The following is a 13,241-nucleotide window of genomic DNA, read 5'->3' on the forward strand; positions in this document are numbered from 1 at the left end:
CTACGTCACTTTGCACGGTACAGTGCACAGCCATCAGGATAGTGCTACAAAGTGACACTTTTAAAAACTCTGGTTTGCAAACTCATTTCGTCTGGGAGTTATTTCGTTACCCTCCCTGCACAAATCCTTAATCTTTCTCACTGGGAAGGAGAGCCAATTGGGCGGTATATCGAATGGTAAATAAACATTTCAAGCATTGGTGTCGCTGCCTCTACAGTGTTATCTTCTTGGCCATAAACTTAAGACCCCTCCCCCAACTTCTTTTCCCCTGTTAGCCTTAGGATTCGCGTTAATCGTGATGCGCGTCTTCCCCAGACAGGGCTGCCCTGCACTAATAGTGCTTTTCCTGTTCTGTAAAGCAGCCAGAATAATGAACAAAATATTCTCACCTGCGCAGAGGATCTTTTCGGACATGGTCCCTTTGCTCTCTGCCAACCCAACGCCAGCAAAGGAAACTAGGCTTCTTTGCCACACTTCCACTGTTTTATCCCAAAAAAAGTAAAAAGAGGTGGTTGACCTCCTCACCCCTAGACCTACTTTCACTCCCTGTACCAGGGATCCGCTAGAAAAGGAAGGACAGCCAGACAGGGGGGAGGGGATCGGACACAGTAATAATACCCAGAGCAACACAAGTGACGGAGCACCGGTAATTCTAGCTCCACAAAATAACCTTTGCTGCCTGGCTGCCTAAATGCACCGCTGTTCTTGGATGAAGAGACCTGACGCTGTGCATTTCTGGGAGTTGTAGTCTTTCAAAGCAGGGGACGTCTACTTTTTCAGGTTTTCTTTTTAACTTTTACCATCACATAGAAATTAAAGTCAGCAGACGAATTGCAAGGTATACTGACCAGGAGGGGAGGGATAGTCAGTCAGCCTCGCAGTCAAAGAAGGCTCTTGGACAAGTTCCTCTGCAAAAAGGAAGAAAAAAAACTACAGCTCCCAGCAGCACACAGGGAGGAAAGATGCCTTCGTGCATGCTCAGTCTAAAGTGCACAGTTCTTTTATCTACCCCCCAAACTGAAAGGGGCAACATGAATACTAGGCTATGTTGGAGAGGGAAGGATTTCAAGATTCAACATACTTTATTGGCAAAACAATGTGTACATAGCCTACTACATACGTACATACAATGAAAGTAAATAAATAATAAATGCTGACATATTCCAATTACTAAATTCAGAATAAAATATTTTTCTACCTTTGCTGTCTGAGCATTTTATTTTTCTATTCGCGTTAGTCCCAGTGTCTCTTTCTGTTTTTTTTTCCTGTCTGCGCAGTCTCCTGTCCATTTGACTTTTCTTCTCTCCCCATGTCCACCATCCATCTTCCTCCCCTCTGTGTCCCTATCTGTCCAGCATTTCCCCTCTATATCTGTTTCTCTATCCCGCCATATTCAGTATGTGCCCTTTCAGTGTCCTTATCCTCCTCTATTTTCAGCATATCTCCGCTCTGCGTCCCTATCTTGACCTGCTCTGCAGTCTATATCCTTTCCTCTGTGATCAGCATCCCTCCTCATATCTAATATTGCCTGTGTGTGTCTCTATTTCGTCTCTGTCCAGTATTGCTCATGTCCCAGCCCCTATGCTCCCTTAATTCCCAATATCTCTTCTGTCTTTTTCCTTCCTCACACACCCCCTACCTCCTACTCTCTACCCTGGGGCCAATATCTCTGTCCTTCACCTTCTCTTCCTCCCCCCTCCACCCCAACTTATTTCCCTCTTTGGGTCCCGTCTCTTCCTCTCCTCCAGTCTGTCTCTCTCTCCCCTCCCTTTTATTTCCCCCCCCCCCCCCCCGGTTCAGCACATGCCCATCTCCTTAGTACAGCATTTCTTCCTATCTGTCCTCCTCTCTCCCTCCCTCCGGTAGAGCAGCACCTCCTTCATTTAATCTCTCTCTCCCTCTCACAAATCCAACATCTGTCCCCTTTCCTTCCCCCTCGCCATTCCAACATCTTTCCTATTTCCTTTCCTCCCCCCTTCCCAGTTCCAGCATCTGTCCCCTTTCCTTCCTCCTCCCCATTCCAACATCTTTCCTATTTCCTTTCCTCCCCCCCTTCCCAGTTCCAGCATCTGTCCCCTTTCCTTCCCCCTTCCCATTCCAACATCTTTCCTATTTCCTTTCCTCCCCCCTTTCCAGTTCCAGCATCTGTCCCCTTTCCTTCCCCCTCCCCATTCCAACATCTTTCCTATTTCCTTTCCTCCCCCCCTTCCCAGTTCCAGCATCTGTCCCCTTTCCTTCCTCCTCCCCATTCCAACATCTTTCCTATTTCCTTTCCTCCCCCCTTCCCAGTTCCAGCATCTGTCCCCTTTCCTTCCTCCTCCCCATTCCAACATCTTTCCTATTTCCTTTCCTCCCCCCCTTTCCAGTTCCAGCATCTGTTCCTTCCCCCCCCCCTTCCCAGTTCCAGCATCTGTCCCCTTTCCTTCCTCCTCCCCATTCCAACATCTTTCCTATTTCCTTTCCTCCCCCCCCTTTCCAGTTCCAGCATCTGTTCCTTCCCCCCCCCTTCCCAGTTCCAGCATCTGTCCCCTTTCCTTCCCCCTCCCCATTCCAACATCTTTCCTATTTCCTTTCCACCCCCTTTCCAGTTCCAGCATCTGTTCCTTCCCCCCCTTCCCAGTTCCAGCATCTGTCCCCTTTCTCCTTCCACCCTCTCCCTCCCTGCTGTCCCTGTCACTTTTCCCCCTTGCCGCTGGTAGCAGCACTGCTTAATTGAATCAGCCTGACTCTACATACAGGTAGCACACTCTAAGACAGACCAGCGGGGTAGGGGTGAGATATTAAAACTGAGGAGTGTGCTGTCTGCAGTAACTTGTCCTATAGCAAATGTGCAATCTTTTTTTGGAGCAGCATCCAGCGAGAGGGATACATTTTTTGATTCATCAAGATCTCTCCCTTTTAACGCATTTTCAATTTTGAGGCTTTGGGTCTGAACTCACATGGCTTTGGCTCTCATTCTTTCTGAATTGGGGTGGGAACTGAAGCCACTGAGGCGGCACTGTCATTGGGGGTCATCCAGCTTAGTGGCAGGTGGAAATCAGGGGTGTATGCCAAATATATTAGGCCGGAGCAATGAGACTGTAACTATTTCTTTTCTTCATTTCTAGATTCGGCAAAGAGAGGCACTAGAAGACAACTGGGTCTGGGTTGTGGGCCATTCCTTTGTATTCTGGGCCTTTCAGCGGCCACTTTTGCGACCCTATGGATCTCGCCTGTCTCTCGAGGCCTTTGGTGTGGCAGTTGTCTGGATGGGAATTCGTGGTATCTACTGGGACATGAGATTGCAGTTAGAGGACATATGAGATCCTCAAGTTATCATCATTTACTTGGATGAGAATGATATAGGCAAGATTACAGGGAGACAGCTTATTGAGTGGTTAAATTAATGTGCAGTACTCAATAATACACGGTAGGCTGTACCGGAAATGACCTGGCGGTAGCTACAACATACTTTCTTGGTTTGGAAATGAAGCAAAGCAACATTTTTGATGCTACAGTACTTCATTAATGTTCTGGTAATAAGCACACCTTTAGTACACGGTTACATAGCTATGCCGCCCGAACACCGCGTACTAACTGTACTCCACTGTATATATTTGCAGCCTGGCAAATACACATTAGTTTATTTCTGGCTTAGGTAAATGATGTTGTGTTTGTTACAGTTACAAATAAATCGACACCCAATGGTTTTGCCTAGAGTGTTTATTTGGGTAACAGATTTGAGGAAGGGCAATAGAATTAAGTTAAAATGGGTTGGAATGAAATTGGAGTACCTCTGTTACTTAATACATCCTGCTGACCTCCAGGGCCGCCGAGAGACTGGGCCGGGCCCGGGGCAAGGCCGCCCCCCCCGAGGTCATTGCTATTGCAGTCGCCCCCCTCTGTCCACCACGGGGCCGGGCCCCCTGAATTCAAATTACAGCGCCTCACCTCACTCCGTGTGAAAGCGCAGCATCGGCAGTCTGCAGATCGCCTCCCTTCGGGCCTTCCCTCCCTGTGTCCCGCCCTCACGGAAGTTACGAAACTTACGTCAGACGAGGGTGAGACACAGGGAGGTGTATATGCCTTCCTATGCTTGGCCTGTTACTAAGGGCTAGGCCTAAGGCCTGTACTATAGAGGGAAGGCCCGAAGGGAAGCGATCTGCAGACTGCCGCTGCTTCGCTTTCACACGGAGCGAGGTGGTGAGTCACTGTGATTTGAATGGAGGGGGCCAGGCCCGGTGGTGGACGGAGGGGGGCGACGGCAATAGCAATGACCTCAGGGGGAGCCAAGGGCAGGTGGGTGGGACTGCGGCATGGCTGGGGAATTTGTCCCTCCTGCCCCCCCCCTCTCGGCGGCCCTGCTGACCTCACAGACAGGTTTATTTTTATTTATTCCAGCATTTATAACCCACATTTTCCAAAATTACTTTAGTTCAATGTGGCTTACAATAAACGTCTTAAACACGGTCTATGCCAAAATTACCTCAACATCTTCCTGTGTCATGTTTTTCACATTTCTACTCATGTTCAGCTACACCTTCAAATTACGCAGTCCAGCCAAGCTTTTTTTCTGACAATTGTTTACAGTAGCCTGTGTGACACCATCCCAGGCTATCTCAACATAGTCGATTACATTGCATATTGTCATTGTCTTCCAGTAGTCCAGCATGGTGGTTTCCTCGTCACCATCTAGAGCTTCACAGGCCTTGCTATAAAGCTCCTGCATGTAGCGGCACTTGAAAGCCTTTATTATTCCCTAATCGAGGGGCTGGATGATGGACGCAGTGTTCGGGGGAATGAACAGAACCTCAACTTTGGGGTGTACATTTTCTAGGTCTGCACGACAATGTACTGGTGCATTATCCAAAATCAGCAGTACCTTTATGGCAAGGCTCTTACGGTGGAACAAAACAGTTGTTGAACCAATCCCAGAATAATGTGGACGTCATCCAAGTTTTGTGGTTCCATCTCCAACGGTCTGGCATGCAGTTCAGGTTCTTTCCCTTTGACAGCACGAGGATTTGGGGCTCTGTACACCAAAAGAGGCTTGCATTTGAAATTACCCTTGGCATTGGTGCACAACAACAGGGTGGCACTATCTTTAAATGCCTTAAAACCAGGGGCTCTGGCTGCCATTTTTGTTATATATGTCCATTTGCCAGCCTGTTTGTAAAACAAGCCAGTCTCATCAACTTTGAAGTCCTGCTTTGGCACACAACTATTTTTGCAGGCATGTTTTAAATTCTTCTGCAGCTTCGTTGTCAGCTAAACCTGCCTTGCCACAAAGACTAACATTTTTTAAGCACATATCACTTTTTAAAACATGCAGGCCAGCCAGAACTAGAAGAAAAGGGTTTCATGTTTTTCCTGACCCTGGGTGATGTGTTTGTAAATCTGTTTGGCTTTCATCCTCACAGCTGTCCACAATGCCTTTTTTTCATCCACCATTTGCATTATCCACAAATTTAACCGCTTTTCCATTGACTCATCATGAGCCACAGATGTTGTTTTGGAACATTCTTGTGCTGCTTCACGAACAGACTGCCGAATCTCTTCCTCTTTTTGCCGGATGGCTCAGATCATCGATTCGTTAACCTTTAACTTACTGGCAACAGCGGAAACAGACATGCTGGAATGAAGCTTATTTAACACACCTATTCTGGGGGGGGGGGGGGGGGAAGGGTTGGAACACGAGGGGGGGGAAAGGAGGGGGGGGGATAAATTGAGGAACTATTGTTAAAAGGTTGATGTTTAACTTGTTACTATGTTTGTTTCTTTCTGGCCAATAAAGTGCCATAATAATAATATACCAATGATTAATCTCGGAGGGCTACCAGCGTTCAGGCCCCCGTGAAACATACTGTACCACCAGAACTTTGTATTGATCGGACACACATAACAAAGGGAGGGGGGGGGGAATGGGGGGCCAGGGATTAAAACACGTAAAGACAAAAATGGTGATGATGGTTTTCTAACTGAACTGTACATGTTTGCAATTGCTATGATTGCCATAGATGCTATAACTGACCATTACCAATAAAATTGTTGAAACATAACACACCTATTCTGTCACTAAGATACATCCCATGTTTCTTTCTCTTGCGATTGGTACATGTAGCTTGTAACTCACCCCCTGGACGCTTGGTGGCCATTTCCACCAAGAAACAAACTGTACTGTGTCATTCAGATGGAAACAGTTCTTGTCTTAATGTGTCATCAGGTTAAATATGTTTATTCCATTTTGCAAGTAGTTTTTGGAGGCAACGATTAAGAGCCATTTACTGTATTCCTCTTGGCTGCTCTAGAATGTTTGGGGGCTGTTTCCAGAAGCAAACCATACTGTATTACATAGAGGCATATTTTCAAAGCACTTAGCCTTCCAAAGTTCCATAGAAACCTATGGAACTTTGGAAGGCTAAGTGCTTTGAAAATATGCCTCATAGTAACATAGTAGATGACGGCAAAAAAAGACCTGCACGGTCCATCCAGTCTGCCCAACAAGATAACTCATATTTGCTGCTTTTTGTGTATACCCTACTTTGATTTGTACCTGTGCTCTTCAGGGCACAGACCGTATAAGTCTGCCCCGCACTATCCCCACCTCCCAACCACCGGCTCTGGCACATGCACAGACCGTATAAGTCTGCCCAGCACTATCCTCACCTCCCCACCACCAGCCCTGCCTCCCAACCACCGGCTCTGGCACAGACCGTACAAGTCTGTCCAGCACTATCCCCGCCTCCCAACCACCAGTCCCGCTTCCCACCACCGGCTCTGGCACAGACCGTATAAGTCTGCCCAGCCCTATCCCCGCCTCCCAACCACCAGCCCCACCTCCCGCCTTTCGGTGCAAAGTCCTGGTATTGCCACAGACTCTCTGTGATCCCTGGGCCAAGTCCCTTTTTCTCACTGTGCCTCTGTATCATTCAGACGGAAACAGTTCTCACCTTAATCTGGTCATCAGATGTATTCCATTTTGCCCCCCACACTTGGTACCACCCTTATTGCCCATTCCTTGCAACAGGCCTGGTCTTACTAAAAGTTTTATCTAGAAACAGGTGATTACTTTGAAATATTTATTTATTTATTGCATTTGTATCCCACACTTTCCCCACCTATTTGCAGGCTCAATGTGGCTTACAGAGTTTTGTTATGACATAGTCTTTACGTGATATCAGATACAATTAGTAGTGTACAAAGAACGTACAAAGAATAAGAAAGGGAAGAGAGAAGGAAGGTGTTATGGAGGATGGTATAGAAGGTGGGCTTTAGTAACTGGGTGGATTGGTGAGGTGGTTTTGTGAGGCTATGGGTTCTCTTTGTAGGCCTTGTTGAAGAGGTGTGTCTTCAATGATTTGCGGAAGTTAGTTATTTCGGCAATAGCTTTCAGGGATGTGGGTAATGCATTCCACAACTGCGTGCTCATGTACAAGAAGGTAGTGGCAGGTATCAGCTTGTATTTTAGTCCTTTACAGCTGGGGAAGTGCAGATTGAGAAATTTGCGTGATGATCTTATGGCGTTTCTGGGAGGTAGGCCCACGAGGTTTAGCATGTAGATTGGGGCGTCTGCATGAATGATTTTGTGTACAATTGTGCAGATCTTGAACGCAATGCGTTCCTTAAGTGGGAGCCAGTGGAGTTTCTCTCTTAGGGGTATTGCACTTTCATATTTAGTTTTTCCAAATATGAGTCTGGCGGCGGTATTCTGGGCTGTTTGGAGTTTTTTGATAGTCTGTTCTTTGCAGCCATCGTATAGTGCGTTGCAGTAGTCCAGATGACTTATTACCATTGACTGTACCAGGGTGCGGAAGATATATCTCGGAAAGAAAGGTTTTACTCTTTTGAGTTTCCCCATGGAGTGGAACATTTTTTTCGTTGTGTTCTTCACGTGATCGTCAAGTGTTAGATTTCGATCTATGGTGACTCCAAGAATTTTCAGATTTTGTGCGACGAGGAGAGAGCAGTATGTTGTAGTTATGGTGGAGTATTTATTTTTGTTGCGTTGGGAGGTGAGTACAAGACATTGCGTTCAGTTTCAGCTGAAATGCATCTGCCCAGAAGTGCATGATTTGGAGGCTCTGGTTGATCACGTTGGTGATTTCGTGTAGATTGTGCTTGATGCATACTTTTGTTTGGGTTTGGGGGGGGGGGCTTGTTTTGTTTTTACTTCTGGACAAGAGTCAGCATAACCGTGAGGCAGATTAGGCAACAACAAGTTCTGGGAGACAGCAAGGAGCAGCTACAGTGAAAGCAAGACCATCTGTGCTGACAGCCTCACAATCTCAAAGAACCATCAGTGTTCAGGGAGGATGTGCAGTTCTCAAAAAGCCCATTTACCGAGCTATATGACTTTTGGAAAGTACCTCCATATATAGGAAAGAGAGTTTAACATTTCAAAACTGTAATGTACAATTACGCATTGGTACAGGATTATTCCGGGGAGATCATGGCTATGAAGTTTAATTATCAACGGTTCATTGAGAGTTCGCCTAGGGCACCTAATATACTTGTACTATCTCTGCCTCCAGATCTTAAAAATGAGCTTAAAACTGACCCCCATGCAGCTGAAAGTGTGTCATGATAAACAGAGCTGCAAGTTACCCAGTTCAAGGAGGGAGTGGAAGCAATTTTCAAGAGCGAGATTTTTCTGCACACATGCTCACATCCCATTCATTGCCACGCCACCATACACTTTTCTAAAAAACACATTTTTTTAAAATGTAATTCTTTATTTATTTATTTATTTGCTACATTTGTATCCCACATTTTCCCACCTCTTTGCAGGCTCAATGTGGCTTACAATAAGCCGTAATGGTGATCACCATTTCCGGAATGAGAATTACAGAATGTTGTTGTAGTTCAAGAACTGAAAATGTACGTTATTTAGGAGCAAGGGTACTGTGTAATGTTCAATAATGACAATGTGATAAAGATATACATGTAAGTATTTCTCTGTGTCTGGAGGGCTCACAATCTAAGTTTGTATCTGAGGCAGTGAAGGGTTAAGTGCAGGGATGTAGCCAGAAGTCCATTTTGTGGGGGGGGCCGGGTATTCTCTTCATCCCACCCAATTAAAGTATACCTTTGCTGCCGGGGGTGCCAAACCCTACCAGCCGCACACTTCAGCCACCGTTGGCATTCTCGCGCACGCTCGGTTCAGTCGCTGAACTGAGCATGCACGAGAGAGCCGGAACTGGTAGCCAAAGCGTGTCTGCTGACTTAAGTGCTGCTCTGGCAACACAGGCAGGACTTGTAAGGCGTCCCCAGGAATCATTAAAGCAGAGGGGGCCCGAGCCAGAGGTGAGGCCACTGGTTAAATGACTTGTCCAAGATCACAATGTGCAGTAGTAGGATTTGAAATGGACTGCCCTGATTCTCAGCCCACTGCTGTAAACATTTGGCTCCTCCTCCACAAATTTATTTCAATCATAATAACACAAAGTGTAACGTCAGCTCCTCTCAGTTTTGCTAACACAAACCCAGTGTGAGACATATCAGAATCCTAAATCCATATCCAGCCAAAACTCCTGTATGTATACACAAACACACATCTCCTTGTCTCACACATATACATGTAATATTTTTTTTTATTTCATTTGTACTCCGCGCTTTCCCACTCATGGCAGGCTCAATGCGGCTTACATGGGGCAATGGAGGGTTAAGTGACTTGCCCAGAGTCACAAGGAGCTGCCTGTGCCTGAAGTGGGAATCGAACTCAGTTCCCCAGGACCAAAGTCCACCACCCTAACCACTAGGCCACTCCTCCAAATAAAATGGGACTTGCTGTCTTAGACACTTTTCTTATATTCAGCCAAGTAACCCCTAGCACAGCTGAGACTAATTTAGAGTTGTTCTGTATTTATTTCAATTCTTATATACTGCCTACCTACTTCCAAAGATGCAATCAAAACGGTGTACATCAAATAAAACAAAACACAGAAAAACAATAAACCCAGAGTGGAGGAGTGGCCTAGTGGTAATGGAGGAGTGGCCTAGTGGTTAGGGTGGTGGACTTTGGTCCTGGGGAACTGAGGAACTGAGTTTGATTCCCGGCACAGGCAGCTCCTTGTGACTCTGGGCAAGTCACTTAACCCTCCATTGCCCCATGTAAGCCGCATTGAGCCTGCCATGAGTGGGAAAGCACGGGGTACAAATGTAATAAAATAGATACTATTGGAGATTCTACATGGAATGTTGCTACTATTGGAGATTCTACATGGAATGTTGCTATTCCACTAGCAACATTCCATGTAGAAGCCTGCCCTTGCAGATCAGCAATGCGGCTGCGCAAGCTTCTGCTTCTGTGAGTCTGACGTCCTGCACATATGTGCAGGACGTCAGACTCACAGAAACAGAAGCCTGCGTGGCCACACTGGTGATCTGCAAGGGCCGACTTCTAGTGGAATAGCAACATTCCATGTAGAATCTGAAATAGTAGCAACAGTGGAGGAGTGGCCTAGTGGTTAGGGTGGTGGACTTTGGTCCTGAGGAACTGAGTTTGATTCCCACTTCAGGCACAGGCAGCTCCTTGTGACTCTGGGCAAGTCACTTAACCCTCCATTGCCCCATGTAAGCTGCATTGAGCCTGCCATGAGTGGGAAAGCGCGGGGTATAAATGTAACAAAAATAAATCCATATTTTCCTTGTCACTGACTTGCAGGTCCTAATATTGGAAGATCCTTTGTAAATTCAGCCTAGTAAATGAACAGTCACTTGAAACTGACCCCTTCCATAAGCAAAGTTCTTCTCTGATTTTGCTCGATTGTTAAGTATCTTACTGGAGTGTTTCCAACCCAAACTTGTTTATGAATCTACGACAAACATTAATCTTAGTCTTGACCCAAGGATTTTCCCTGGTGGATTTTCTGGTGTTGAGTAAGACGGTACTTGCTACTGAACCTCTCTTCACATTCAGGACAGGCCAATGGCATCTCACGAGCGTGAGTCTTTAGGTGCTTTGAGAGGCTCCCTTTCTGCCGGAAACTTTTCCGGCATTTGCCACACGTAAATGGTCTCTCACCAGTGTGGATCCTGTGGTGCTGGAGCAGCAGTGACTCCAGTTCAAAACTCTTCTTGCAAATAATGCAGATGAAGGGTTTTGTCTCTCTGTGGACTCTCAAGTGCTTTATAAAGTGCACCTTCTTGCGAAAGATGTCTGCACAATGCCGACAAGTGTAAGGTATTCCCGTATGGACTCTTTGGTGCTCCAGAAGACCTGACTTCTGAGTGTAGCTCTTTTCACACTCACTGCACCGATATGGCTTTTCCCCTTGGTGCGTCCGCTGGTGGACAACAAGGGCTGATTGAGACAAGAACCGTTTTTCACACTCGAGACAGGGAAACGGTCTCTCCCCGGTATGGATTTTGCAGTGGTTGATCAGCGATGATTTGTATGTGAAGCTTTTCCCACATTCCCAACACTTGTAGGGCCTCTCGCCGGTGTGTATTCTCTGATGATTAACCAGTTCTGAGCTGCGGACAAAGGTTTTCTCACACTCGCTGCATTTGTAGGGCCTTTTTGTCCTATGAATATTCTGACTTTTTAAAGACGTAGCATTTTCAACGAGGCCTTGCTCAAAATTATCTTTCAGAAGTCTATCTACCGTGTGCTTCCTTTTGTGGGCAGCAAGCTCTGAATTTGTGATATAGCTTTTCTTACATTCCGAGCACTGATAAGGTCTCTCCCCTGTGTGGGTCCTTATGTGATAAATGAGTCCTGTCATTTGGCTGTATCGTCGGTCGCATTCTGCACATTTATAGGGCTTCTCTCCCGTATGAACTCGCTCGTGTATTGCGAGCTGTGGCCTGTTCCTGAAGTGCTTTCCACATTCTGTACAGGGATACGGCCTCTCCCCAGTGTGAATTTTCTGGTGCCTCACAAGGTGCTGCCGGTGCATGAAATCCTTCCCGCACGTGGGACACGCAAAGGGTCTTTCTCCTGTATGGATCCTGTGATGCGCTTGGAGGCTGAGCTTCCGAGTAAAACTCTTCCCACATTCCTTGCATGGGAAGGGCTTCTCTGGTTCATGGATTTCCTGGTGGTCGATAAGGTCATACTGGAAGGTGAAGCTCTCGCCGCACTCCTCACAAATGAACGGTTTCCCTGGTGTCGTTTCCCAGAGTTTTTCATGCTGAGTGCTACTGTCTCTCGTGTTTTCTGCTTCTGTGGTTAGAGAATACAAGCTGGTGCATCTTCTCCCCTTATTAGGATCTTGCATAACCTCCCAATTAGCTCCTTCTGATGGCAACTTCTGCTGTAGCAGCTTTATAAGAGGTTTTTCATCATGCTTTTCTCCATTCACAGCCTGATGATCTGCTCAAAAATACAGAAATCAATCTATTAGTCCACAAGTCGCTACAGGCAAAACAATTGTATTAATTTATACAAGCACCACTGGTGCAGCCTGCGCTATAAGGTCAATCATTTAAGATAGCCCGGAGTAACATGAGTAACTAAAACCATGCATTGCTTGTTACATGAGATATTGCAGCCCTTGCTATGTTATTTTTTTTGTTACATTTGTACCCCGCGCTTTCCCACTCATGGCAGGCTCAATGTGGCAGGCAATGGAGGGTTAAGTGACTTGCCCAGAGTCACAAGGAGCTGCCTTTGCCGGGAATTGAACTCAGTTCCTCAGGACCAAAGTCCACCACCCTAACCACTAGGCCACTCCTCCACTGTTGCTACTATTTGAGATTCTACATGGAATGTTGCTATTCCACTAGAAGTCGGCCCTTGCAGATCACCAATGTGGCCGCGCAGGCTTCTACATGGAATGTTGCTAGTGGAATAGCAACATTCCATGTAGAATCTCCAATAGTAGCAACATTCCATGTAGAATCTCCAGTAGTATCTATTTTATTTTTGTTACATTTGTACCCCACGCTTTCCCACTCATGGCAGGCTCAATGCGGCTTACATGGGGCAATGGAGGGTTAAGTGACTTGCCCAGAGTCACAAGGAGCTGCCTGTGCCTGAAGTGGGAATCAAACTCAGTTCCTCAGTTCCCCAGGACCAAAGTCCACCACCCTAACCACTAGGCCACTCCTCCAGCCACTTCTACAGCCCTTCCTCCATTCGGGGTGGGTGGGTTTCAGGATGTAGCTGCTTGTGTGTGGGTGGGGTTGGGGGCACACCCCAGCTTACTGCTAAAGCAAGGGCTCTCAGTGAGGCATAATACTAGAGGGACTATTGTAGGGTTTGCATTTTGCTGCAGGACCATGATGAAATAATTTCTCGCCACATGCTGTGGCTCCAG

The 13,241-nt window shown here is 46.5% G+C and overlaps 1 protein-coding gene across 1 annotated transcript in view; it reads right to left on the bottom strand.

Annotated features, from left to right (window-relative positions):
* Positions 1 to 13,241, bottom strand: part of LOC115465473 — a 253,686-nt gene that overhangs the window by 57,508 nt on the left and 182,937 nt on the right. Inside the window, exons 21-22 of the mRNA XM_030196004.1 lie at positions 10,823 to 12,295; positions 390 to 479 (exon numbers count right to left, since the gene is read on the bottom strand). Coding sequence (XP_030051864.1) covers positions 390 to 479; positions 10,823 to 12,295 — 1,563 coding nt within the window. The remainder of the gene's footprint in view (positions 1 to 389; positions 480 to 10,822; positions 12,296 to 13,241) is intronic.

This window comes from Microcaecilia unicolor, chromosome 1 (genome assembly GCF_901765095.1).
Source record: "Microcaecilia unicolor chromosome 1, aMicUni1.1, whole genome shotgun sequence".
In the NCBI taxonomy this organism is placed as follows: Eukaryota; Metazoa; Chordata; class Amphibia; order Gymnophiona; family Siphonopidae; genus Microcaecilia; species Microcaecilia unicolor.